The 23,914-nt window shown below is 46.4% G+C and overlaps 1 protein-coding gene across 1 annotated transcript in view; it reads right to left on the bottom strand.

Annotated features, from left to right (window-relative positions):
- Positions 1–1,258: 1,258 nt before the first annotated feature.
- LOC124039228 (calpain-15-like) overlaps positions 1,259–23,914 on the bottom strand; it is a 93,586-nt gene continuing 70,930 nt past the window's right edge. Inside the window, 9 exon segments of the mRNA XM_046355131.1 lie at positions 1,259–1,978; positions 7,542–7,720; positions 8,055–8,218; positions 8,609–8,841; positions 8,955–9,116; positions 18,142–18,294; positions 18,547–18,672; positions 19,956–20,179; positions 22,581–22,764. Of these exon segments, the coding sequence (XP_046211087.1) occupies positions 1,801–1,978; positions 7,542–7,720; positions 8,055–8,218; positions 8,609–8,841; positions 8,955–9,116; positions 18,142–18,294; positions 18,547–18,672; positions 19,956–20,179; positions 22,581–22,764 (1,603 nt within the window). The 3' untranslated portion in view covers positions 1,259–1,800.

Here is a 23,914-nt window from a genome sequence, read left to right as displayed (position 1 = left end):
TGACTGTGCCTTTAAACAGCTTAGAACATTCCAGAAAATTGTCATGGCTTTAGAAGCTTCTGATAGGCTAATTGATATCATTTGAGTCAATTGGAAGTGTACCTATGGATGTATTTCAAGGCCTACTTTCAAACTCAGTGCCTCTTTGCTTGACATCATGGGAAAATCAAAAGAAATCAGCCAAGACCTCCGGAAAAAATGTGTAGACCTCCACAAGTCTGGTTCATCCTTGCGAGCAATTTCCAAATGCTTGAATGTACCACATTCATCTGTACAAACTATAGTATGCAAGTATAAACACTATGGGACCACGCAGCCGTCAGGAAGGAGACGCGTTCTGTCTCCTAGAGATGAACGTACTTTGGTGCGAAAAGGGCAAATCAATCCCTGAACAACAGCAAAGGACCTTGTGAAGATGCTGGAGGAAACAGGTACAAAGGTATCTATATCCACAGTAAAATGAGTCCTATATCGACATAGCATGGAAGAACGCTCAGGAAGGAAGAAGCCACTGCTCCAAAACCACCATAAAAAAGCCACACTACGGTTTGCAACTTTTAGGAAAAATGTCCTCTGGTCTGATGAAACAAAAATAGAACTGTTTGGCCATAATGACCATCGTTATGTTTGGAGGAAAAAGGGGGAGTCTTGCAAGCCGAAGAACACCATCCCAAACGTGTGAAGCAAGGGGGTTGCAGCATCATGTTGTGGGGGTGCTTTGCTGCAGGAGGGAGTGGTGCACTTCACAAAATAGATGGCTACATGAGGAAGGGAAATTGTGTGGATATATTGAAGCAACATCTCAAGACATCAGTCAGGAAGTTAAAGCTTGGTCGCAAATGGGTCTTCCAAATGGACAATGACCCCAAACATACTTCCAAAGTTGTGGCAAAATGGCTTAAGGATGACAAATTCAAGCTATTGGAGTGGCCATCACAAAGCCCTGACCTCAATCCTTTAGAACATTTAAGGGCAGAACTGAAAAAGCGTGTGCGAGCAAGGAGGCCTACAAACCTGACTCAGTTACACCATTTCTGTCAACTTATTATGAGAAGCTCGTGGAATGCTACACAAAACATTTGACCCAAGTTAAACAATTTAAAGGCAATGCTACCAAATACTAATGGAATGTTTTTAAACTTCTGACCCACTGGGAATTTGAAATAAAAGCTGAAATAAATCATTCTCTCTACTATCATTCTGACATTTCACATTCTTAAAATAAAGTGGTGATCCTAACTGACCTAAGACAGGGAATTCTTACTAGGATTAAATGTCAGGAATTGTGAAAAACTGAGTTGAAATGTATTTGGCTAAGGTGTATGTAAACTTCCGACTTCAGTTGTAACTGGTCCATAATCAGACATACAGTACAGCGTTGTAGTTGACAAGGCTAGATATATAATTCTTCATTGTTGGTTGGAGGATCTCAGGCTCAGGACAACTCTAGTCACCCAGAAATGCTGATTTAACTTGGGAGGTGTCCCTCATCCCCCACCACATCCAAAAAGGCACATCAATCCACCCTCTTCTCCTAATTCCCAACTGGATCCAGGTGTGTTTGGCAGGGTTGAGTCCTCATCCTTCAGGGATCGAGGAATTAGAGGAAAAAGTGGAGGAGGAAAACCACATGTACTCTGTCCAGCCATCCTCCCCACGCATGCCTCCACAATTACACCCTCTCTCCAAATGTTTTGTGTGTATTCCAACTTGATACAGCCCCCTCTTTCCGCACATGTGTGTTCACGTACACGTGTGTCATTAGCTTGTGTATGTGTGTGTGAGAGGGGGGGGCCGTGGTCATAGGGGCCGTGGCCGGTGCAGCCCGTCAATGTCGGCGGTGAGCTGGGGGCTGTGCGTGGCCTTGGTGGGGGTCCAGTCCCCTAGGGAGGCCTGAGCGGCCTTGCGGTGGGCCAGCCGGTGGGTGATGGAGAAGCCTGCGTTGCCCTCCAACTGGGATAGCACTACCAGCACCTGCCTGCAGGGGGAGACACAGTCAGGAAACACTGTCAGGAAACATGACCGTCTTCAACAGAAAGACGAGGTATATGAATAGTGGAGAATATGACCGGGAGAGAACATTGTCAGAAAACTTTAATCATTCCGTGAACAGTGAGGTGGTATCTAAGTATGGATTCTAAATATGTATTTCTAGGCAATGTAGAAAACTATAGCCTACTCATATTTAGGAGGTCCAGTTCTTTGTTGTAGGCCTATATGCTATCTATTTACTACTGTGAAATGGGACGAATGGGAGATGGGACGAATGGTAACATATCCTAACCTGTTGTAGGCCTATAGGCTATCTATTTACTACTGTGAAATGGGACGAATGGGAGATGGGACGAATGGTAACCTATCCTAACCTGTTGTAGGCCTATAGGCTATCTATTTACTACTGTGTAGTGGGACGAATGGTAACCTATCCTAACTTGTTGTAGGCCTATAGGCTATTTTGCGAGTAGCGTATGAAACCATCACAGTCCGAAAAGGTGAGGATTTTAACCTGCAATGATCATGGAAATGAAATAAATAGTAGGAAATATATGGATATTTCAAATGATTTTAGAATGCAAAGATAAATCGATTTGCTTTTCTCAATAATGACAGGTGATTGAATCTTGTAATGCAGCTTGGCCTACCTGTTCTTTTGTTATGAATAAGAGTGTCATCATATATTCCCCATTTACACAATTACACTTTTTTTGCCTTCTTGCAATGCAATACTTCAACCACTAGAAACTGTGTACACATGGTCTAAAATTTGCGGGAGGATAAGCACATTCTCACGTCAAGTTCGTTTTTTATAAATGCCAACTTTTGTACGAAAACTGGTGCACGCATGTTCAGGGGCCGCTTCCAATTTCATTGATCCTTTTCATATTTCAGATAGGCCTAGTTTAGGTGAGTTAAAATGATATACTTCAGTGGTGGTACTGGCTATATGTCTAAAGATGGCTGTAACAACCTTCAATACTTATGGGATGAACATGTAACAATCTGGCTAAAACATTATTTGTGTGAGGAGGAAAAAGGCTACAGATCATGCTTTCCATCTGATCCTGCAACCTCCGCTGCATCGGCCCACAGGTAGGCCATATGATCCTGCTACCTCCGCTGCATCGGCCCACAGGTAGGCCATATGATCCTGCTACCTCCGCTGCATCGGCCCACAGGTAGGCCATATGATCCTGCTACCTCCGCTGCATCGGCCCACAGGGAGGCCATATGATCCTGCTACCTCCGCTGCATAGGCCCACAGGGAGGCCATATGATCCTGCAACCTCCGCTGCATCGGCCCACAGGGAGGCCATATGATCCTGCTACCTCCGCTGCATCGGCCCACAGTGAGGCCATATGATCCTGCTACCTCCGCTGCATAGGCCCACAGGGAGGCCATATGATCCTGCAACCTCCGCTGCATAGGCCCACATGGAGGCCATATGATCCTGCTACCTCCGCTGCATAGGCCCACAGGGAGGCCATATGATCCTGCTACCTCCGCTGCATAGGCCCACAGGGAGGCCATATGATCCTGCAACCTCCGCTGCATAGGCCCACAGGGAGGCCATATGATCCTGCAACCTCCGCTGCATAGGCCCACAGGGAGGCCATATGATCCTGCAACCTCCGCTGCATCGGCCCACAGGGAGGCCATATGATCCTGCAACCTCCGCTGCATCGGCCCACAGGGAGGCCATATGATCCTGCTACCTCCGCTGCATAGGCCCACAGGTAGGCCATATGATCCTGCAACCTCCGCTGCATTGGCCCACAGGTAGGCCATATGATCCTGCAACCTCCGCTGCATCGGCCCACAGGTAGGCCATATGATCCTGCTACCTCCGCTGCATCGGCCCACAGGTAGGCCATATGATCCTGCTACCTCCGCTGCATCGGCCCACAGGTAGGCCATATGATCCTGCTACCTCCGCTGCATAGGCCCACAGGGAGGCCATATGATCCTGCTACCTCCGTTGCATCGGCCCACAGGGAGGCCATATGATCCTGCAACCTCCGCTGCATCGGCCCACAGTGAGGCCATATGATCCTGCTACCTCCGCTGCATCGGCCCACAGGTAGGCCATATGATCCTGCAACATCTGCTGCATAGGCCCACAGGTAGGCCATATGATCCTGCTAGCTCTGAACTCCAAAGTGACAATGTGACATAATATCCCTAGTTGATATTGACTGCTAACATGAATGACTTTCAGCTCAAAATCCAGGTCTAAAACGCTGTTTATTTTTTCTGTATCTTGCGTTTTGAAAATGCTTTACCGTTTATGGCTGTTAGATTTGGGCAGCGATTGCATGCGCGTGCTCACCCTGTGTACATGTGAATATGCTGCTCCAAAAACTGTTTGGTGGTCAACTATATGAACCGTTTACTTTGCTGGTTCACCAGCAATGGGGCAAAACCCTAACCCAGGCCTACTGATCTTTTGGTAGGTCAAAATTGCTTGAAAACTATCATTTACTTATGATGCTTGCATTTTGGATTTGTTGTTAAAATGTATTATTATATAATCAAAATGTGTTGTAGACAAAATAATGAAAAGGGCTGTCTGGTAGCCTCAATACATAGACAAAGAGTTGTAGTTGAATAGGTCATTTCCTCTAGCCTATAGTTTTTTAACTTGACTTGAAAAAACTTGTGACTCGACCTGAGAATGCACGACTTGGACTTACATTTACATTACATTTACATTAAACGTGTTAACCCTCGCAAGGCTGCAGGCCCAGACGGCATCCCCAGCCGCGCCCTCAGAGCATGCGCAGACCAGCTGGCCGGTGTGTTTACGGACATATTCAATCAATCCCTATACCAGTCTGCTGTTCCCACATGCTTCAAGAGGGCCACCATTGTTCCTGTTCCCAAGAAAGCTAAGGTAACTGAGCTAAACGACTACCGCCCCGTAGCACTCACTTCCGTCATCATGAAGTGCTTTGAGAGACTAGTCAAGGACCATATCACCTCCACCCTACCTGACACCCTAGACCCACTCCAATTTGCTTACCGCCCAAATAGGTCCACAGACGATGCAATCTCAACCACACTGCACACTGCCCTAACCCACCTGGACAAGAGGAATACCTATGTGAGAATGCTGTTCATCGACTACAGCTCAGCATTCAACACCATAGTACCCTCCAAGCTCGTCATCAAGCTCGAGACCCTGGGTCTCGACCCCGCCCTGTGCAACTGGGTACTGGACTTCCTGACGGGCCGCCCCCAGGTGGTGAGGGTAGGCAACAACATCTCCTCCCCGCTGATCCTCAACACGGGGGCCCCACAAGGGTGCGTTCTGAGCCCTCTCCTGTACTCCCTGTTCACCCACGACTGCGTGGCCACGCACGCCTCCAACTCAATCATCAAGTTTGCGGACGACACAACAGTGGTAGGCTTGATTACCAACAATGACGAGACGGCCTACAGGGAGGAGGTGAGGGCCCTCGGAGTGTGGTGTCAGGAAAATAACCTCACACTCAACGTCAACAAAACTAAGGAGATGATTGTGGACTTCAGGAAACAGCAGAGGGAACACCCCCCTATCCACATCGACGGAACAGTAGTGGAGAGGGTAGCTAGTTTTAAGTTCCTCGGCATACACATCACAGACAAACTGAATTGGTCCACTCACACTGACAGCGTCGTGAAGAAGGCGCAGCAGCGCCTATTCAACCTCAGGAGGCTGAAGAAATTCGGCTTGTCACCAAAAGCACTCACAAACTTCTACAGATGCACAATCGAGAGCATCCTGGCGGGCTGTATCACCGCCTGGTACGGCAACTGCTCCGCCCTCAACCGTAAGGCTCTCCAGAGGGTAGTGAGGACTGCACAACGCATCACCGGGGGCAAACTACCTGCCCTCCAGGACACCTACACCACCCGTTGTTACAGGAAGGCCATAAAGATCATCAAGGACATCAACCACCCGAACCACTGCCTGTTCACCCCGCTATCATCCAGAAGGCGAGGTCAGTACAGGTGCATCAAAGCTGGGACCGAGAGACTGAAAAACAGCTTCTATCTCAAGGCCATCAGACTGTTAAACAGCCACCACTAACACTGAGTGGCTGCTGCCAACACACTGTCATTGACACTGACCCAACTCCAGCCATTTTAATAATGGGAAATGATGTAAATATATCACTAGCCACTTTAAACAATGCTACCTTATATAATGTTACTTACCCTACATTATTCATCTCATATGCATATGTATATACTGTACTCTACATCATCGACTGCATCCTTATGTAACACATGTATCACTAGCCACTTTAACTATGCCACTTTGTTTACTTTGTCTACACACTCATCTCATATGTATATACTGTACTCGATACCATCTACTGTATGCTGCTCTGTACCATCACTCATTCATATATCCTTATGTACATGTTCCTTATCCCCTTACACTGTGTATAAGACAGTAGTTTTGGAATTGTTAGTTAGATTACTTGTTGGTTATCACTGCATTGTCGGAACTAGAAGCACAAGCATTTCGCTACACTCGCATTAACATCTGCTAACCATGTGTATGTGACAAATAAAATTTGATTTGATTTGAAGAAAAAAAAAGTCATTTAGCAGACGCTCTTATCCAGAGCGACTTACAAATTGGTGCATTCACCTTATGACATCCAGTGGAACAGTCACTTTACAATAGTGCATCTAAATCTTAAAGGGGGGGGGAGAGGGAATACTTATCCTATCCTAGGTATTGCTTAAAGAGGTGGGGTTTCAGGTGTCTCCGGAAGGTGGTGATTGACTCCGCTGTCCTGGCGTCGTGAGGGAGTTTGTTCCACCATTGGGGGGCCAGAGCAGCGAACAGTTTTGACTGGGCTGAGCGGGAGCTGTACTTCCTCAGTGGTAGGGAGGCGAGCAGGCCAGAGGTGGATGAACGCAGTGCCCTTGTTTGGGTGTAGGGCCTGATCAGAGCCTGGAGGTACTGAGGTGCCGTTCCCCTCACAGCTCCGTAGGCAAGCACCATGGTCTTGTAGCGGATGCGAGCTTCAACTGGAAGCCAGTGGAGAGAACGGAGGAGCGGGGTGACGTGAGAGAACTTGGGAAGGTTGAACACCAGACGGGCTGCGGCGTTCTGGATGAGTTGAAGGGGTTTAATGGCACAGGCAGGGAGCCCAGCCAACAGCGAGTTGCAGTAGTCCAGACGGGAGATGACAAGTGCCTGGATTAGGACCTGCGCCGCTTCCTGTGTGAGGCAGGGTCGTACTCTGCGGATGTTGTAGAGACTTGACTTGAGACTCGACCGGTTGTGCTTGGAACTCGACTTGAGACTTGGACCTTGTGACTTGAGACTCGACCGGTTGTGCTTGGGACTCGACTTGAGATTTGTGACTTGAGACTTTGACCGTGTGACTTGAGACTTGGACCTTGTGACTTGAGACTTGGACCTTGTGACTTGAGACTTGGACCTTGTGACTTGGTCCCACCTCTGCATATTAGGACCTGTGTAAGCTTACATTCTAAAAATGCCTATATAAACAATGTACTGTTTGGTGTACAGTAGTACCTGTGTAGAGGCGGTACACTGTCGATGGTCTTGAGGCTGCCGCGGGTGGACACTACATTGAAGCTGTCTGTACAGTCACATGACACGTGGAGGTAGTACTTGGGGTGGCGGTTCTCCACCACCACTATCAGCCCCGCCCAGCCGTGGGTCAGGTAGTAGCATGTCATGCCCTCGCGACCCTGCAGAGACAGAGAGACAGACACAGGAACACAGAGGCAGACACACAAAAAAACACACAGACAGAAACAAAGATACAGACAGTAACAAACAGACGGACACAAATACATTGTAAATAGTACATGCATACGATTCCATTGGAGTTACACATATGTCTGTGACACAGTCTCTCTCTATTCAATCCTCCTATTATGTTTAGGTAATGCCAGTTTCTGATTGCTATAACTGGATGTGTTTCGTCTCCAGTAGTGAAATGCTCTTTGCCGTCGCTGTGCGAGTGAGAGTGTGTGTCTGTTACAGAGTAAGTGTACGTGGTGTATGCTACTCCCTCCTCACCTCGTGTCTCTCTCCCTTGTTCTCGGTCAGTAGGATGATGGCGTCGGCCAGCGTGGTAGCGGTAGCCTCCACCTGCTCCACCATCACCTGACGGGAGCTGTAGATGGCCAGAATGTACCCTGGGAAGTCTTGCGTGGGACGCCGTGCACTCGTGGGGCTCGACACTAAAGGAAAAAAGGGAAGATTCCATTTTGTTTCCATTGTGATTGGCTAGGTTTAATCCACAAGCTAGCAGGTTAACTACAGGTGTAAGCATTAGTACTTATGGAATGGACAACATAGCTAGTTTATGACATGGTCCTTGGGAGTCTATGATAGATGAATCAGTCCATGGGCATATTCTCCCTATTGAATGCTTTACCGGTTCAGAACGTCTATGTTGTTTTTGAATATGTGTGTGTCAATGTTTGTGTATGTGAAAATGGAAATGTATACGAGAACACAAACTTGCGTGTGTGTGTGCGTTAGCTTGTGTGGGCAGTACTCCTCCACCATCCATTCATGCTAATCTGTAGAGGACTATACTGTATGTATGTGTGTTCGTGTGTGTGTACCTGGTGTGGGCAGCCCCACTCCGCTGATATGCATCTGCCAGTGGTTAAAGGCGCAGCACACCATGGCGTACTCGCCCGGCTCCAGCATCACTTCACAGCCCACAAACTTCTTAACGGCCCGCTTGCTGTGGGCCAGCAGCCGGCCCAGGGTCAACTTGTTGCCACTGCCAAACGATGCTCTGAACACCATGATACACAGGTCCAACAGGTGGCTGTCTGCTGTGTCCGACCGCCTAGAGGATGGAGGGAAGTAGAAATTCAGAAGTTTAAAATATGTATTTTTCATTCCAACAGGTGCCTGTTGTGAAAGAGAGAGAGAGAGTAGAGAAAGAGAGAGCGAGAGTACCTGCTGCCCTCCTGGAAGAGGGCAAACTCCAGCGCGGTCCTCTCCAGCACGGTCAGGGCAGTGACCGTAACAGGACCAAAGGCTCTGCTGGGGAAACAGCCCTGCAACCGCACCTCCTGCCAATCCGAATGGATCTTACAGATGTCAACTGAGTCAAAGTACCTGTGGGAAACAAGAAAATACACTGTTAGACAGGATTAGAATCTCTAACTGTGTAACAGAGTCAATTCAATCCTGACCAGGATGTGATCTTACGACCTTATGCACACACTCGTCAACAGCCAATTGTGCTGTTGTTAACGGCGCCAGAGGGGATGGCTGCCGTTTTGCTGGCTCCTAACCAATTGAGCTGTTGTTAACGGCGCCAGAGGGGATGGCTGACGTTTTGCTGACTCCTAACCAATTGCGCTGTTGTTAACGGCGCCAGAGGGGATGGCTGACGTTTTGCTGACTCCTAACCAATTGCGCTGTTGTTAACGGCGCCAGAGGGGATGGCTGACGTTTTGCTGGCTCATAACCAATTGCGCTGTTGTTAACGGCGCCAGAGGGGATGGCTGACGTTTTGCTGGCTCATAACCAATTGCGCTGTTGTTAACGGCGCCAGAAGGGATGGCTGACGTTTTGCTGACTCCTAACCAACTGTGCTGTTGTTAACGGCGCCAGAGGGGATGGTTGACATTTTGCTGACTCCTAACCAACTGTGCTGTTGTTAACGGCGCCAGAGGGGATGGCTGACGTTTTGCTGACTCCTAACCAACTGTGCTGTTGTTAACGGCGCCAGAGGGGATGGCTGACGTTTTGCTGACTCCTAACCAACTGTGCTGTTGTTAACGGCGCCAGAGGGGATGGTTGACGTTTTGCTGACTCCTAACCAATTGTGCTATTTTGTGTTTTCCCCCCGCTTTGTTTGTAACTTAGTTTGCACATAATGTTGCTGCTACCGTGTCTTATGACCCAAAATAGCTTCTAGATTTCAGAACCGAGACAAATATGAGTCTGATGCAAAGGATATACTGTTTCTCCCGGACCAGGCTCAAATCCCCGTCACTCGCATGAAGAAAAGTCGGAGGTACAGTGGGCGTAGATCCGGGTCCCTTGTGAGAATTCATCGGCGCGTGGGTAACCCGAGTCTACCATCCGTCTATTGGCAAACGTGCATTCACTGGAGAATAAACTGGGCGATCTCTGTTCGAGACTATCCTACCAACCTGACATTAAAAACTGTAGTATCTTATGTTTCACTGAGTTGTGGCTGAACGACGACACGGATAATATACAGTTGGCTGGATTTTCGTGCATCGGCAGGACAAAACAGCTACGTCTGGTAAGACGAGGGGTGGTGGTGTGTGTCTATCCCTCTCTCTGGTTTCAAAGCTGAAAGGAAGCGCAAGGGCACACGTGGAGAGATTTGAATCTCTTTCACCTCCTTCCCTCTCATCCCTCACTTCATCTGGGAAAACAAAAAAGAAAAGCAGACTGATGACTGACTAAGAGGAAAATAGGGAGAGATACCTCCTCCTCTTCTAAATCATTGTTCTCTTGTTCCTCCTGGACATCTGAAAAAGTCTGATGTATGACCTGTTGGACACTGAAACGTGCACTCATGTCTTCAGCAAAGAGAGAACTGGGGGACTGTCATCTGCAGCACCTATATAGCCTTTGATTGCCTTCTCCATTAGTTAACAAGAAATATTTATTTTGTCTGTGAACTTGGGTCATGTGTGGGGTCGTGGAGGGGAGATGCTGCACGTGCACAGACAATATAATTCACAGCTTTGGAAAGAAAACACTTGGACGTTTCCAAAACTGCAAAGATATTGCCTGTGAGTGCCAGAGAACTGATGTTACAGGGGAAACCCAGATAAAAATCCAATCAGGAAGTGCCGAATTTTTTGAAACCGCCTCATGCCAATGACTCCTTATATGGCTGTGAATGGGCCACGAATGAGCTTAGGCTTTCTGTCGCTTCCCGAAGGTGTCGACAGCATTGTGACGTATTTGTAGGCATATCATTGGAAGATTGACCATAAGAGACTACATCTACCAGGTGGTCGCTTGGTGTCCTCCGTTGCAATTATTGCGTAATCTCCAGCTGCAGTATTTTTCCGTTTGCTTCTGATGAGAAACCAACTGTCACGACTGATATATTATCGAATAGATACGTGAAAAACACCTTGAGGATTGATTCTAAACAACGTTTGCCATGTTTCTGTCGATATTATGGAGCTAATTTGAAAAAAAGTTTGGCGTTGTAGTGACTGCATTTTCCGATCTTTTTCTTAGCCAAACGTGATGAACAAAACGGAGCTATTTCGGCAACACAAATCATCTATTTGGAAAACATTTGCTATCTAACTGAGAGTCTCGTCATTGAAATCATCCGAAGTTCCTCAACGGTAAATGATTTTATTTGAATGCTTTTCTTGTTTTTGTGAAAATGTTGCCTGCTGAATGCTAGGCTTAATGCTATGCTAGGCTATCAATACTCTTACACAAATGCTTGTGTAGCTTTGGTTGAAAAGCATATCTGAGATGACAGTGTTGTTAACAAAAGGCTAAGCTTGTGTTTCAATATATTTATTTCATTTCATTTGCGATTTTCATGAATAGAAAAAGTTGCGTTATGCTAATGCATTATAGTTTTAGTATTTTTCTGTCGATTTCTCAGCCAAGCAGGATGAACAAACGTGAATGGGAATGAGATGAAAGAAATAAAAGCTGAAATAAATCATTCTCTCTACTATTATTCATTTACATTTACATTTAAGTCATTTAGCAGACGCTCTTATCCAGAGCGACTTACAAATTGGTGCATTCACCTTATGAACTCCAGTGGAACAGTCACTTTACAATAGTGCATCTAAATCTTAAAGGGGGGGGGGGTGAGAGGGATTACTTATCCTATCCTAGGTATTCCTTAAAGATGTGGGGTTTCAGGTGTCTCCGGAAGGTGGTGATTGACTCCGCTGTCCTGGCGTCGTGAGGGAGTTTGTTCCACCATTGGGGGGGCCAGAGCAGCGAACAGTTTTGACTGGGCTGAGTGGGAGCTGTACTTCCTCAGTGGTAGGGAGGCGAGCAGGCCAGAGGTGGATGAACGCAGTGCCCTTGTTTGGGTGTAGGGCCTGATCAGAGCCTGGAGGTACTGAGGTGCCGTTTCCCTCACAGCTCCGTAGGCAAACACCATGAACTTGGGAAGGTTGAACACCAGACGGGCTGCGGCGTTCTGGATGAGTTGAAGGGGTTTAATGGCACAGGCAGGGAGCCCAGCCAGCAGCGAGTTGCAGTAATCCAGACGGGAGATGACAAGTGCCTGGATTAGGACCTGCGCCGCTTCCTGTGTGAGGCAGGGTCGTACTCTGCGGATGTTGTAGAGCATGAACCTACAGGAACGGGCCACCGCCTTGATGTTGGTTGAGAACGACAGGGTGTTGTCCAGGATCACGCCAAGGTTCTTAGCGCTCTGGGAGGAGGACACAATGGAGTTGTCAACCGTGATGGCGAGATCATGGAACGGGCAGTCCTTCCCCGGGAGGAAGAGCAGCTCCGTCTTGCCGAGGTTCAGCTTGAGGTGGTGATCCGTCATCCACACTGATATGTCTGCCAGACATGCAGAGATGCGATTCGCCACCTGGTCATCAGAAGGGGGAAAGGAGAGATTAGTTGTGTGTCGTCTGCATAGCAATGATAGGAGAGACCATGTGAGGTTATGACAGAGCCAAGTGACTTGGTGTATAGCGAGAATAGGAGAGGGCCTAGAACAGAGCCCTGGGGGACACCAGTGGTGAGAGCGCGTGGTGAGGAGACAGATTCTCGCCACGCCACCTGGTAGGAGCGACCTGTCAGGTAGGACGCAATCCAAGCGTGGGCCGCGCCGGAGATGCCCAACTCGGAGAGGGTGGAGAGGAGGATCTGATGGTTCACAGTATCGAAGGCAGCCGATAGATCTAGAAGGATGAGAGCAGAGGAGAGAGAGTTAGCTTTAGCAGTGCGGAGCGCCTCCGTGATACAGAGGAGAGCAGTCTCAGTTGAATGACTAGTCTTGAAACCTGACTGATTTGGATCAAGAAGGTCATTCAGAGAGAGATAGCGGGAGAGCTGGCCAAGGACGGCACGTTCAAGAGTTTTGGAGAGAAAAGAAAGAAGGGATACTGGTCTGTAATTGTTGACATCGGAGGGATCGAGTGTAGGTTTTTTCAGAAGGGGTGCAACTCTCGCTCTCTTGAAGACGGAAGGGACGTAGCCAGCGGTCAGGGATGAGTTGATGAGCGAGGTGAGGTAAGGGAGAAGGTCTCCGGAAATGGTCTGGAGAAGGGAGGAGGGGATAGGGTCAAGCGGGCAGGTTGTTGGGCGGCCGGCCGTCACAAGACGCGAGATTTCATCTGGAGAGAGAGGGAGAAAGAGGTCAGAGCACAGGGTAGGGCAGTGTGAGCAGAACCAGCGGTGTCGTTTGACTTAGCAAACGAGGATCGGATGTCGTCAACCTTCTTTTCAAAATGGTTGACGAAGTCATCTGCAGAGAGGGAGGAGGGGGGGAGGAGGATTCAGGAGGGAGGAGAAGGTGGCAAAGAGCTTCCTAGAGTTAGAGGCAGATGCTTGGAATTTAGCGTGGTAGAAAGTGGCTTTAGCAGCAGAGACGGAGGAGGAAAATGTAGAGAGGAGGGAGTGAAAGGATGCCAGGTCCGCAGGGAGGCGAGTTTTCCTCCATTTCCGCTCGGCTGCCCGGAGCCCCGTTCTGTGAGCTCGCAATGAGTCATTGAGCCACGGAGCGGGAGGGGAGGACCAAGCCGGCCTGGAGGATAGGGGACATAGAGAGTCAAAGGATGCAGAGAGGGAGAGGAGGGTTGAGGAGGCAGAATCAGGAGATAGGTTGGAGAAGGTTTGAGCAGAGGGAAGAGATGATAGGATGGAAGAGGAGAGAGTAGCGGGGGAGAGAGAGCGAAGGTTGGGACGGCGCGATACCATCCGAGTAGGGGCAGTGTGGGAGGTGTTAGATGAGAGCGAGAGGGAAAAGGATACAAGGTAGTGGTCGGAGACTTGGAGGGGAGTTGCAATGAGGTTAGTGGAAGAACAGCATCTAGTAAAGATGAGGTCGAGCGTATTGCCTGCCTTGTGAGTAGGGGGGGAAGGTGAGAGGGTGAGGTCAAAAGAGGAGAGGAGTGGAAAGAAGGAGGCAGAGAGGAAAGAGTCAAAGGTAGACGTGGGGAGGTTAAAGTCGCCCAGAACTGTGAGAGGTGAGCCGTCCTCAGGAAAGGAGCTTATCAAGGCATCAAGCTCATTGATGAACTCTCCGAGGGAACCTGGAGGGCGATAAATGATAAGGATGTTAAGCTTGAAAGGGCTGGTAACTGTGACAGCATGGAATTCAAAGGAGGCGATAGACAGATGGGTAAGGGGAGAAAGAGAGAATGACCACTTGGGAGAGATGAGGATCCCGGTGCCACCACCCCGCTGACCAGAAGCTCTCGGGGTGTGCGAGAACACGTGGGCGGACGAAGAGAGAGCAGTAGGAGTAGCAGTGTTGTCTGTGGTGATCCATGTTTCCGTCAGTGCCAAGAAGTCGAGGGACTTTAGGGAGGCATAGGCTGAGATGAACTCTGCCTTGTTGACTGCAGATTGGCAGTTCCAGAGGCTACCGGAGACCTGGAACTCCACGTGGGTCGTGCGCGCTGGGACCACCAGATTAGGGTGGCCGCGGCCACGCGGTGTGGAGCGTTTGTATGGTCTGTGCAGAGAGGAGAGAACAGGGATAAGCAGACACATAGTTGACAGGCTACAGAAGAGGCTATGCTAATGCAAAGGAGATTGGAATGACAAGAGGACTACACGTCTCGAATGTTCAGAAAGTTAAGCTACGTAGCAAGAATCTTATTGACTAAAATGATTAAAATGATACAGTACTGCTGAAGTAGGCTAGCTGGCAGTGGGTGCGTTGTTGACACTACACTAATCAAGTCGTTCCGTTGAGTGTAATAGTTTCTGCAGTGTTGCTATTCGGGGGCTAGCTGGCTAGCTAGCAGTGTTGTTTACGTTACGTTGCGTTAAAAGAACGACAATAGCTGGCTAGCTAACCTAGAAAATCGCTCTAGACTACACAATTATCTTTGATACAAAGACGGCTATGTAGCTAGCTATGTAGCTAGCTACGATCAAACAAATCAAACCGTTGTACTGTAATGAAATGAAGTGAAAATGTGATACTACCTGTGAATGCGACCGGGTTGTTGAGTTCTATTCAGAAGACGTTGGCTAGCGTTGGCTAGCTAGCAGAGTCTCCTACGTTAAGGACGACGAATAGCTGGCTAGCTAACCTCGGTAAATTAAGATAATCACTCTAAGACTACACACTCTAAACCTAAACAACACAATTATCTTGGATACGAAGATACGAAGACAGCAAAGACAGCTATGTAGCTAGCTAACACTACACTAATCAAGTCGTTCAGTTGAGTGTAATAGTTTCTCCAGTGCAGCTAATCAGTGGACGTTAGCTAGCTGGCTAGTGAAGACTACGTTAGGACGGCGAAATACGATAATTACGCAATTATCTTTGATACAAAGACGGCTATGTAGCTAGCTGAGAAGAAATTGCTAAGATTAGGCAAATCAAACCGTTGTGCTATAATGAAATATAATGAAATGTAATGAAATGTAATGAAAAAGTTATACTACCCGCGGGAGCGAAGTGCCGATGCGAACACTCGCTCCATCCCAAATATAGGGAATTCTTACTTGGATTAAATGTCAGGAATTGTGAAAAACTGAGTTTAAATGTATTTGGCTAAGGTGTATGTAAACCTCTGACTTCAACTGTATATTTAGCCAGACAATTAAATGTTTTATCATTTTCTTTTCATGACCAGGGCCAAGTAAAACACTAAACAATTTGACATGAACCGTTGCAATGATGAGTTTTATTGACAAAGCAAATCCCTGATAAAAAATGAATTTTATATGAATTTTGTAAGTACAGAAACTGTTTGCTCAGTGGGAAATGAATATCCAACTAGTCAGTGACAACTGTGCAGAGTTGTGTTTGTGACAGAAACAATGTGTGTTTATTACAGTATTATATAGTCTATGGAGCTAGGAACACAAGCATTTCGCTACACCCACAATAACATCCGCTAAATATGTGCATGTTACCAATAACATTTGATTTGATGTCCCTGGATTTCCGATTATCTTCGATGTTGAAGAACCCTTTACCTTCAAATGACTTTTGTGTAGCTTGTGAGCATCATGTTACATGTGCGTGTTCGTGAGAGTCTCAGCTTTTCATATAAGGCTTGTAATAGTTTCTAGCTCAAATTATTCGGACTCTACAGACATTTTTGTAAAAAGACCCAGCCTGGGGCCTTTTGGGATCCGCCCTCGTCTCACAAACACTTATCTACCTCAGCTCCCGTTAATCACACAGACGAATGGTTGGTACCAACGTATGCAGAAGACAAAGACGAATCCAATGGTACAACGTGTTTTAAAAGGGGTTAGAAGTCCAAATTGTGCCAGGTGGGATTCATTGAGTTAAATGCTGCGAGGACTTCACCTTGCTTGTCTACCATTTATTTGTCTGTCAAGTACTGTTTACCTTGCTGGATGCTGAGCAGAGTTACTGGGTTCTCTCTCTCTTCTATCAGATAGAGTATATCGGCAGACAGACTCTAGATTCCATTGCTCATTTAATTGACGGAGAAGATGAATTTAACAAAGACAGGCAGACAGACAGACTGCACAGAGCATTGGGCCTTGTACCCTACCTTGCAACGTTCACTTAATTGACAAAGGAAAACAAGCTGACAGTCAGGAAGGGAGGTGCATCCTTGTTGCAATGCACTCTCAGAGTCTGATTCACAGCCTAGCATTCACTTATTGGACTACCAGGCACTAAGTTTAACTCATGCTACTCAACAAGCTAGCAAAGGTCAGTGCCTCTTAGTTTAAGTCTTACACACAAATGATTATCTGCTGAGTCAGCTAATTAACTACCAATTAGTCCATTACCTGAAATACCATCTAATTGACTCTTGTTAACCTCTTCCGTCGACCCTCTACTTTTTCGAACATTCTGTTAAAAATCGCGCAACATTTCAGCGCCCTGCTACTCAGGCCAGGAATATAGTATATGCATATGATTAGTATGTGTGGATAGAAAACACTCAGACGTTTATAAGACTGGTTAAATCACGGCTGTGACTATAACAGAACGTGCGTTTCATCGAAAAGTGCAAGAAAATCTGATCACTGAAAATGGAAATAAATATCCTTGCTCCACTTCCAGGAATTGTTCAAAGTGAACCGAATTACATGAGGCCGAGGTTTCAGTGCCTACAGCTTCCACACGATGTCTAGAGTCTTGTCATTTGATTCAGCTTTGATTCTTGGTCAAACTGAATCAAGGGAATCGATTCCCTCCGGTCTCCGACCGGATGTTTTGGTCGAGCTCTCTCCAGACATCTTTTCGAGACCGAAAGCTATAGAAGTTACATCGCCTCCTGATGAATTTTATCGCTTATTAACGTGTACTAATACCTAAAGTTGCATTACAAAAGTATTTCGAAGTGTTTTGTGAAAGTTTATCGTCGACTTTTTGAATAAAAAAAAATGACGTTACGTTATGAAATGCTATTTTCTTCCGTTTATCACACAGTCTTCATAGATCGATATCTAGGCTATATATGGACCGATTTAATAGAAAAAAAGACCCAATAGTGATTATGGGACATCTAGGAGTGCCAACAAAGAAGATGGTCAAAGGTAATGAATGTTTTATATTTTATTTGTGCGGTTTGCGTAGCGACGACTATGCTAATTATTTTGTTTACGTCCCCTGCGGGTCTTTTGGGGTGTTACATGCTACCAGATAATAGCTTCTCATGCTTTCGCCGAAAAGCATTTTAAAAATCTGACTTGTTGCCTGGATTCACAACGAGTGTAGCTTTAATTCAATACCCTGCATGTGTATTTTAATGAACGTTTGAGTTTTAACTAATACTATTAGCATTTAGCGTAGCGCATTTGCATTTCCAGAGCTCTAGATGGGACGCCTGCGTGCCAGGTAGGAGCAAGAGGTTAATGGCACTTGTTGGTTTTAGTGAGAGCACACCCAATGGGTCTCCAACATCGTAGTCACCCAACCTTGACCTTGTCCTAGGTCCTTGGGTGATTGGCACATTAAGACGGGACCTACTTGATGAAGTCTCCATACTCCATCCAGAAGACGCCCTCGCTGCTGCCGTGGGCCATGAGCTCGTGGCGGAGGAGCTGCGGCCAATCAGGCCACTCGTCTGACCAGCTGCCGTTCCACGAGAAGCGACCCCACGGGTTCCTCAACCGCAGAAGTCTGAGAGGGAGAGAGAGAGCATGTCATTAGCTGAAGCAAATAAAATGAATGCAATTGGGAAGGACTCATATCAGGGTTTGAAAGGGTTCTTACAATTAACCGTGGTAAAGACCTAAAAGGACAACAATGACGGGATTTCAGAAAAAGAAAGATACATGGCCCTTTTCAACAATAACATATTAGCCCCACCCCCTTATCACTTGTGACCAATTAGCCACACCCTGTCCCACTAATAACCCAATCAGCTCTCACCTGTAGCTCTGCACGTCCCGTACGTCCAGGATAGAGTAGGCATGGCGAGGGCGGAGGCCCAACGACTCATACACCACATCATCCACCTTCATGTTCCCTCCTCCGCACGATGCCCCCATCAGAAACCTACCCACCACACACACGACATAGATAGAGACGCATCAGAATAAGTTAGAGTCCATTTCCATCACCTTAAACTTGGGGCCAAAGTGGACCCAGATGTAAGCCTACTCTTGGACTAAAAAAGTATTCTCCATTGAACATGCTTGTTAGTCAAGGAGTAAGCTTAATCAGGGCCCATTCAATAAGCCTCTTCACGTCTTTTCAATTGAATGATTTGATATTGACCGAGACCAGGGATGGGCAACTCTTTTATAGGCACGCGGACCAATAAGACACCGACCGGCATGGGGCCCATTGTATTTTAATTCATATTTATTAGGGATCCATTAGCTGTCGCCAAGGCAGCAGTTACTCTTCCTGGGGTCCAAACACATTAAGGCACTTACATTACATATAAATTACATATAAAACAAAATATAAAACAGTACATTATATAACATTATTACACCACTATATATCTACAATACAAAATGTATAATACCACCACACAACAATTTTACAAAGTACGTGGGTATAGAATGCGTGTTCTAGCAGTCGTGTGCGTATGCGTGTCTGTACCTACATTTTCTGTGGTGCATGGGTGTCCGAGCCATAGTTTGTTTTGGAAATATTTAGGACTAACTTATTTTTTCCCACCCATGGCAGTCATTTCAGTCGCTGTAGAAGCTGACGTGTAGTGTTGAGTCATCTGCACACATAGACACACTGGCTTTACTCAAAGCCAGTGGCATGTCATTAGTAAAGATTGAAAAAGGTAAGGGGCCTAGACAGCTGCCCTGGGGTATTCCTGATTCTACCTGGATTATGTTGGAGAGGCTTCCATTAAAAAACACTCCATGTGTTCTGTTAGACAGGTAACTCTTTATTCACAAAATAGCAGAGGGTGTAAAGCCATAATACATACGTTTTTTCCAGTAGCAGACTACGATCTAAGTCTATGATCTAAGTTCCAGCAGACTAAATCTAACAAAACTGCCCTGACAATCTTTTTATCATCAATTTCTCTCAGTACAATGCTTATCTTTCATAATTTGGTCAGATACACTTGGATGTGTAGTGTCATTGATAATCCAAAAATTTGCCTCCATCCTATTGCAAAATGTGTAGAATTGCAGGAAATTTGCTTTAAAACGGCATAATTTTTCTCTGCATGAGGGGGAGTATGGATATGGGTACACAGACACATGAGCCACTGCAGTAATTACTTATTTCCTTGTCCCATTTGTGCACATCATGATACATTTCAGAGACTTTCTCCAAAGACAAATCTCCTCTATTCCACTCACCCGGCCTCCTTGGAACTGAGCATCTTGGCCCAGATGAGGTCCGTGTCGATGGGCTCCTCGCGGGGGTTGGTGGAGCTGACCTGCAGCATGAGGGAGTCGCACGGTGCCCCTGTCAGTGTGGCCAGGCCCTCGATGGCGCGCCCTGCCTGCAGGGCAAAGTAGGAGCCGTGGAGCTTGGCAAGGGCCTTCTCTATCAGGGCCACCCAGAGTTGCTTACGCTGGGCCTATGAAGAGAGAGAGGAGGGAGGGAAGGGGGATGGAGAAAGGAAGAAGGAAAGATAAAGAGAAGAAAATAGGGATAGTAAAAGGCAGAGGGGGATATAGGTGGCAAAGAAGGAAGGATAGAGAAAGGAAGGTGATAGAGGGAGGGTGGAGAAAGGTAGTGAAGGGGACAGAGGGAAGTGCATGATGGAGAAAGGGAGGGACAGAACAGTAGGAAAGGGGATAGAGGGAAGTGCATGATGGAGAAAGGGAGGGACAGAACAGTAGGAAAGGGGATAGAGGGAAGTGCATGATGGAGAAAGGGAGGGAGAAAGGTAGTGAAGGGGATAGAGGGAAGTGCATGATGGAGAAAGGGAGGGACAGAACAGTAGGAAAGGGGATAGAGGGAAGTGCATGATGGGGAAAGGGAGGGAGAAAGGTAGTGAAGGGGATAGAGGGAAGTGCATGATGGAGAAAGGGAGGGACAGAACAGAAGGAAAGGGGATAGAGGGAAGTGCATGATGGAGAAAGGGAGGGACAGAACAGTAGGAAAGGGGATAGAGGGAAGTGCATGATGGAGAAAGGTAGTGAAGGGGATAGAGGGAAGTGCATGATGGAGAAAGGGAGGGACAGAACAGAAGGAAAGGGGATAGACGGAAGGAGAGAGAAGATAGAGGGAGAGAGAAACAGAGAGAGCAAGAGAGAGGGAGATAGAGAAGGATAGATAGAAGGAAGTATTGAGAGAGAGAGAGAGAGAGAGAGAGAGAGAGGGGGAGGGGGAGAGAGAGAGAGAGAGAGAGAGGTCAAATGTATGTTTAACGAATGAACATACAGGGAAGAAAACATTGAGTTCATAGGACTATTCCATTTCTGTAGCCTTAGGTCATGAAAAACTGTTGAAATGTAATTAAATAGAGAGAAATGATCTACTCCAATAACAATAATAAGACCTTCAGTGGTTAATTAAGTGCCCCTACATTTACATTTTAGTCATTTAGCAGACGCTCCTATCCAGAGTGCATTCATTTTAAGATTGATAGGTGGTTGTCCCAACTAGCTCAGTCATACAAAAGTTTGGGGTCACCAAGAAATATCCTTGTTTTTGAAAGAAAAGCACCATTTTCTGTCCATTAAAATAACATAAAATGGATCACAAATACAGTGTTGACATTGTTAATGATGTAAATGACTATTGTAGCTGTAAACAGATGATTTATAATGAAATATCTACATAGGCATACAGAGGCCCATTATCAGCAACCATCACTCCTGTGTTCCCATGGCACGTTGTGGTTAGCTAATCCAAGTTTATAATTTTAAAAGGCTAATTGATCTTTACAAAACCATTTTGCAATTATATTAGCACAGCTGAAGACTGTTGTTCTGATTAAAGAAGCAATAAAACTGATTAAAGAAGCAATAAAATGCCTATGTAGATATTCCATTGCCGTTTCCAGTTGCAATAGTCATTTACAACATTAACAATGTCTACACTGTATTTCTTATCAACTTGATGTTATTTTAATGGATGAAAAATGTGCTTTTCTTTCAAAAACAAGGACCTTTCTTAGTGACCCCAAACTTTTGAACGGTAGCGTAGCTACTTTATTGTAGAAATAATTATGTACTATCAGCAAAGTCAGAGCGAGTAAGGGGTAAAAAAGTAAAGTGCGAGTGTTAGTTTACGAGGGGGGTGACGTGGGATTATTTAAGATACTCTATGAAGAGGTAGGGTTTCCCCTCTTTATTTCCTCTGACATTTCTGAGAACCTCTGGCTCCACCACAGCTGATATTTAAAACCTTGGAATGAATTGAATGAGTGTGTGCGTGTGTGTTTACTCACCAGTTGGAATATCAGGTTGCTATATTCACTGCATAACAGTGTGCGTGTGTATGACTAATGACAGTGTTTGAAAATCTGTGTGTGTGTGTTTTCACTCAACCATAAAACTATTAGGTTGCTATAGTCACTGCATGACAATTCACTGCATGATCATTTGTTTGTGTGTGTGTGTGCGAGTTTGATAGAGACAGAGAGTGAGTGCTCGACTAGATATCGTTATGTGTGTGTACACAGTGTGTCTGCGTGCATACTATATCCATACACGTAATATATAATATAATAATATATGCCATTTAGCAGACGCTTTTATCCAAAGCGACTTACAGTCATGTGTGCATACATTCTACGTATGGGTGGTCCCGGGGATCGAACCCACTACCCTGGCGTTACAAGCGCCATGCTCTACCAACTGAGCTACAGAAGGACCATGTGTGTGTGTGTGTGTGTGTGTGTGTGTGTGTGTGTGTGTGTGTGTGTGTGTGTGTGTGTGTGTGTGTGTGTGTGTGTGTGTGTGTGTGTGTGTGTGTGTGTGTGTGTGTGTGTGTGTGTGTGTGTGTGTGGTGTATCCCCCCCACCTCACCTGGGAGAAGAGCAGGTATCCATACTCGTCGCAGGGCAGCATGTCGTCCACTAGGACGGTTATCCAGGTACCATCCTTACACAGCCTGACCTGGTAAGCCCCCTCCTGGCAGATGCCCCTGGTGATCATCACCCTCTCCACCAGCTCTGGACGCTCTGCCAGCACCGCCAACGCACTAAGGAACCTACAGGGCGGGCAATAAGATAGACAGTCAATTAACTTAGGTGATGGGAGGAAAAAATCTATACAGTATTGCAATATAATTTTTTCCGCTATTATAAATCGAATCTATGTTCAAAAGCACTAGTCGGCTGCACCAAAACTCCAATATTTCTCCTTCTATAGCTTGTAGTGGAGGTAAGCTGGTCATACCTTGTGACAGAACCACTGACCTGTTATGGTCGAGTCATGTGGTACTGATGGTGAACGTAACAGCAACTGTAAGTGGAGGCGACAACAGCCAGAAAAAAACGACATGTCGGAGGACAACATTCTGAGGAAGCAGACTCTAGAGCAAAGGCCTGGGCAAAGGCCGGCCCGCCAGCGACCTGATTCAATGCGGCCCGCGGAATCGAGCTCAGGTCACAAAGAATTTGGGAGAGTAAAGTAAAAAAAAAACGTATTTGTTATGAATACTCGCCTTTGTGTAATGATTTAACGCCTACCGCTTGTGGGACATTTATTTGAAGGCACGTAAATGACAACAGCACGAGGACAGACAGTGACTGACAGGCTGAACACGCACGTCACAGTTACAAATAGTAGATAGCTAGAAATAGTGCAAACATTTGTTTTTCAAAGATTTCAAAGAAAAGGAAAGTAGACAATGAATGTAGGGTGTTCCAGCTAGAGTGGACATCCAAACATTTATTTATTGAGGTATCAGGGAAAGCTGTGTGCTTTGTGTGCGTAGTGAGCATCGCTGTTTTGTCCCGACACTTCCAGACGAAGCATGCAGAAATATAGGAATATGTCTTCTGAGCAGAGGGCAAGTGCATCGAAAGAGTTGCTTTCTCAGCTGCAAAAGCAGCAAGGACTTTTAACAAAACTGCATTCAGCAAACAACAGAATTGCTAGAGCTAGCTATGTGCTGTCCCACAAAATTGCTAAGCATAGCAAGCCATTCGCTGAGGGCGAATTCATTAAAGATATGTTTAATAGACTCTGCAGCAATACTTTGCCCCAGCAAGAAAGAGCTGTTTGAAAATGTTTCCCTGTCAAGATGAACAGTGACACTGCGTGTTGAGGACATCGCAGAGAATATGGAACAACAGTTGAAAGACAAGGTAAAGGATTTCACCTATTTCTCCTTGGCCCTGGTTGAGAGCAGTGAT

The sequence above is a fragment of the Oncorhynchus gorbuscha genome, linkage group LG07 (genome assembly GCF_021184085.1).
Source record: "Oncorhynchus gorbuscha isolate QuinsamMale2020 ecotype Even-year linkage group LG07, OgorEven_v1.0, whole genome shotgun sequence".
Classification (NCBI taxonomy): domain Eukaryota; kingdom Metazoa; phylum Chordata; class Actinopteri; order Salmoniformes; family Salmonidae; genus Oncorhynchus; species Oncorhynchus gorbuscha.
Note: the sequence above shows the minus strand (reverse complement) of the source record. Positions and strands in the feature narration are given on the sequence as shown.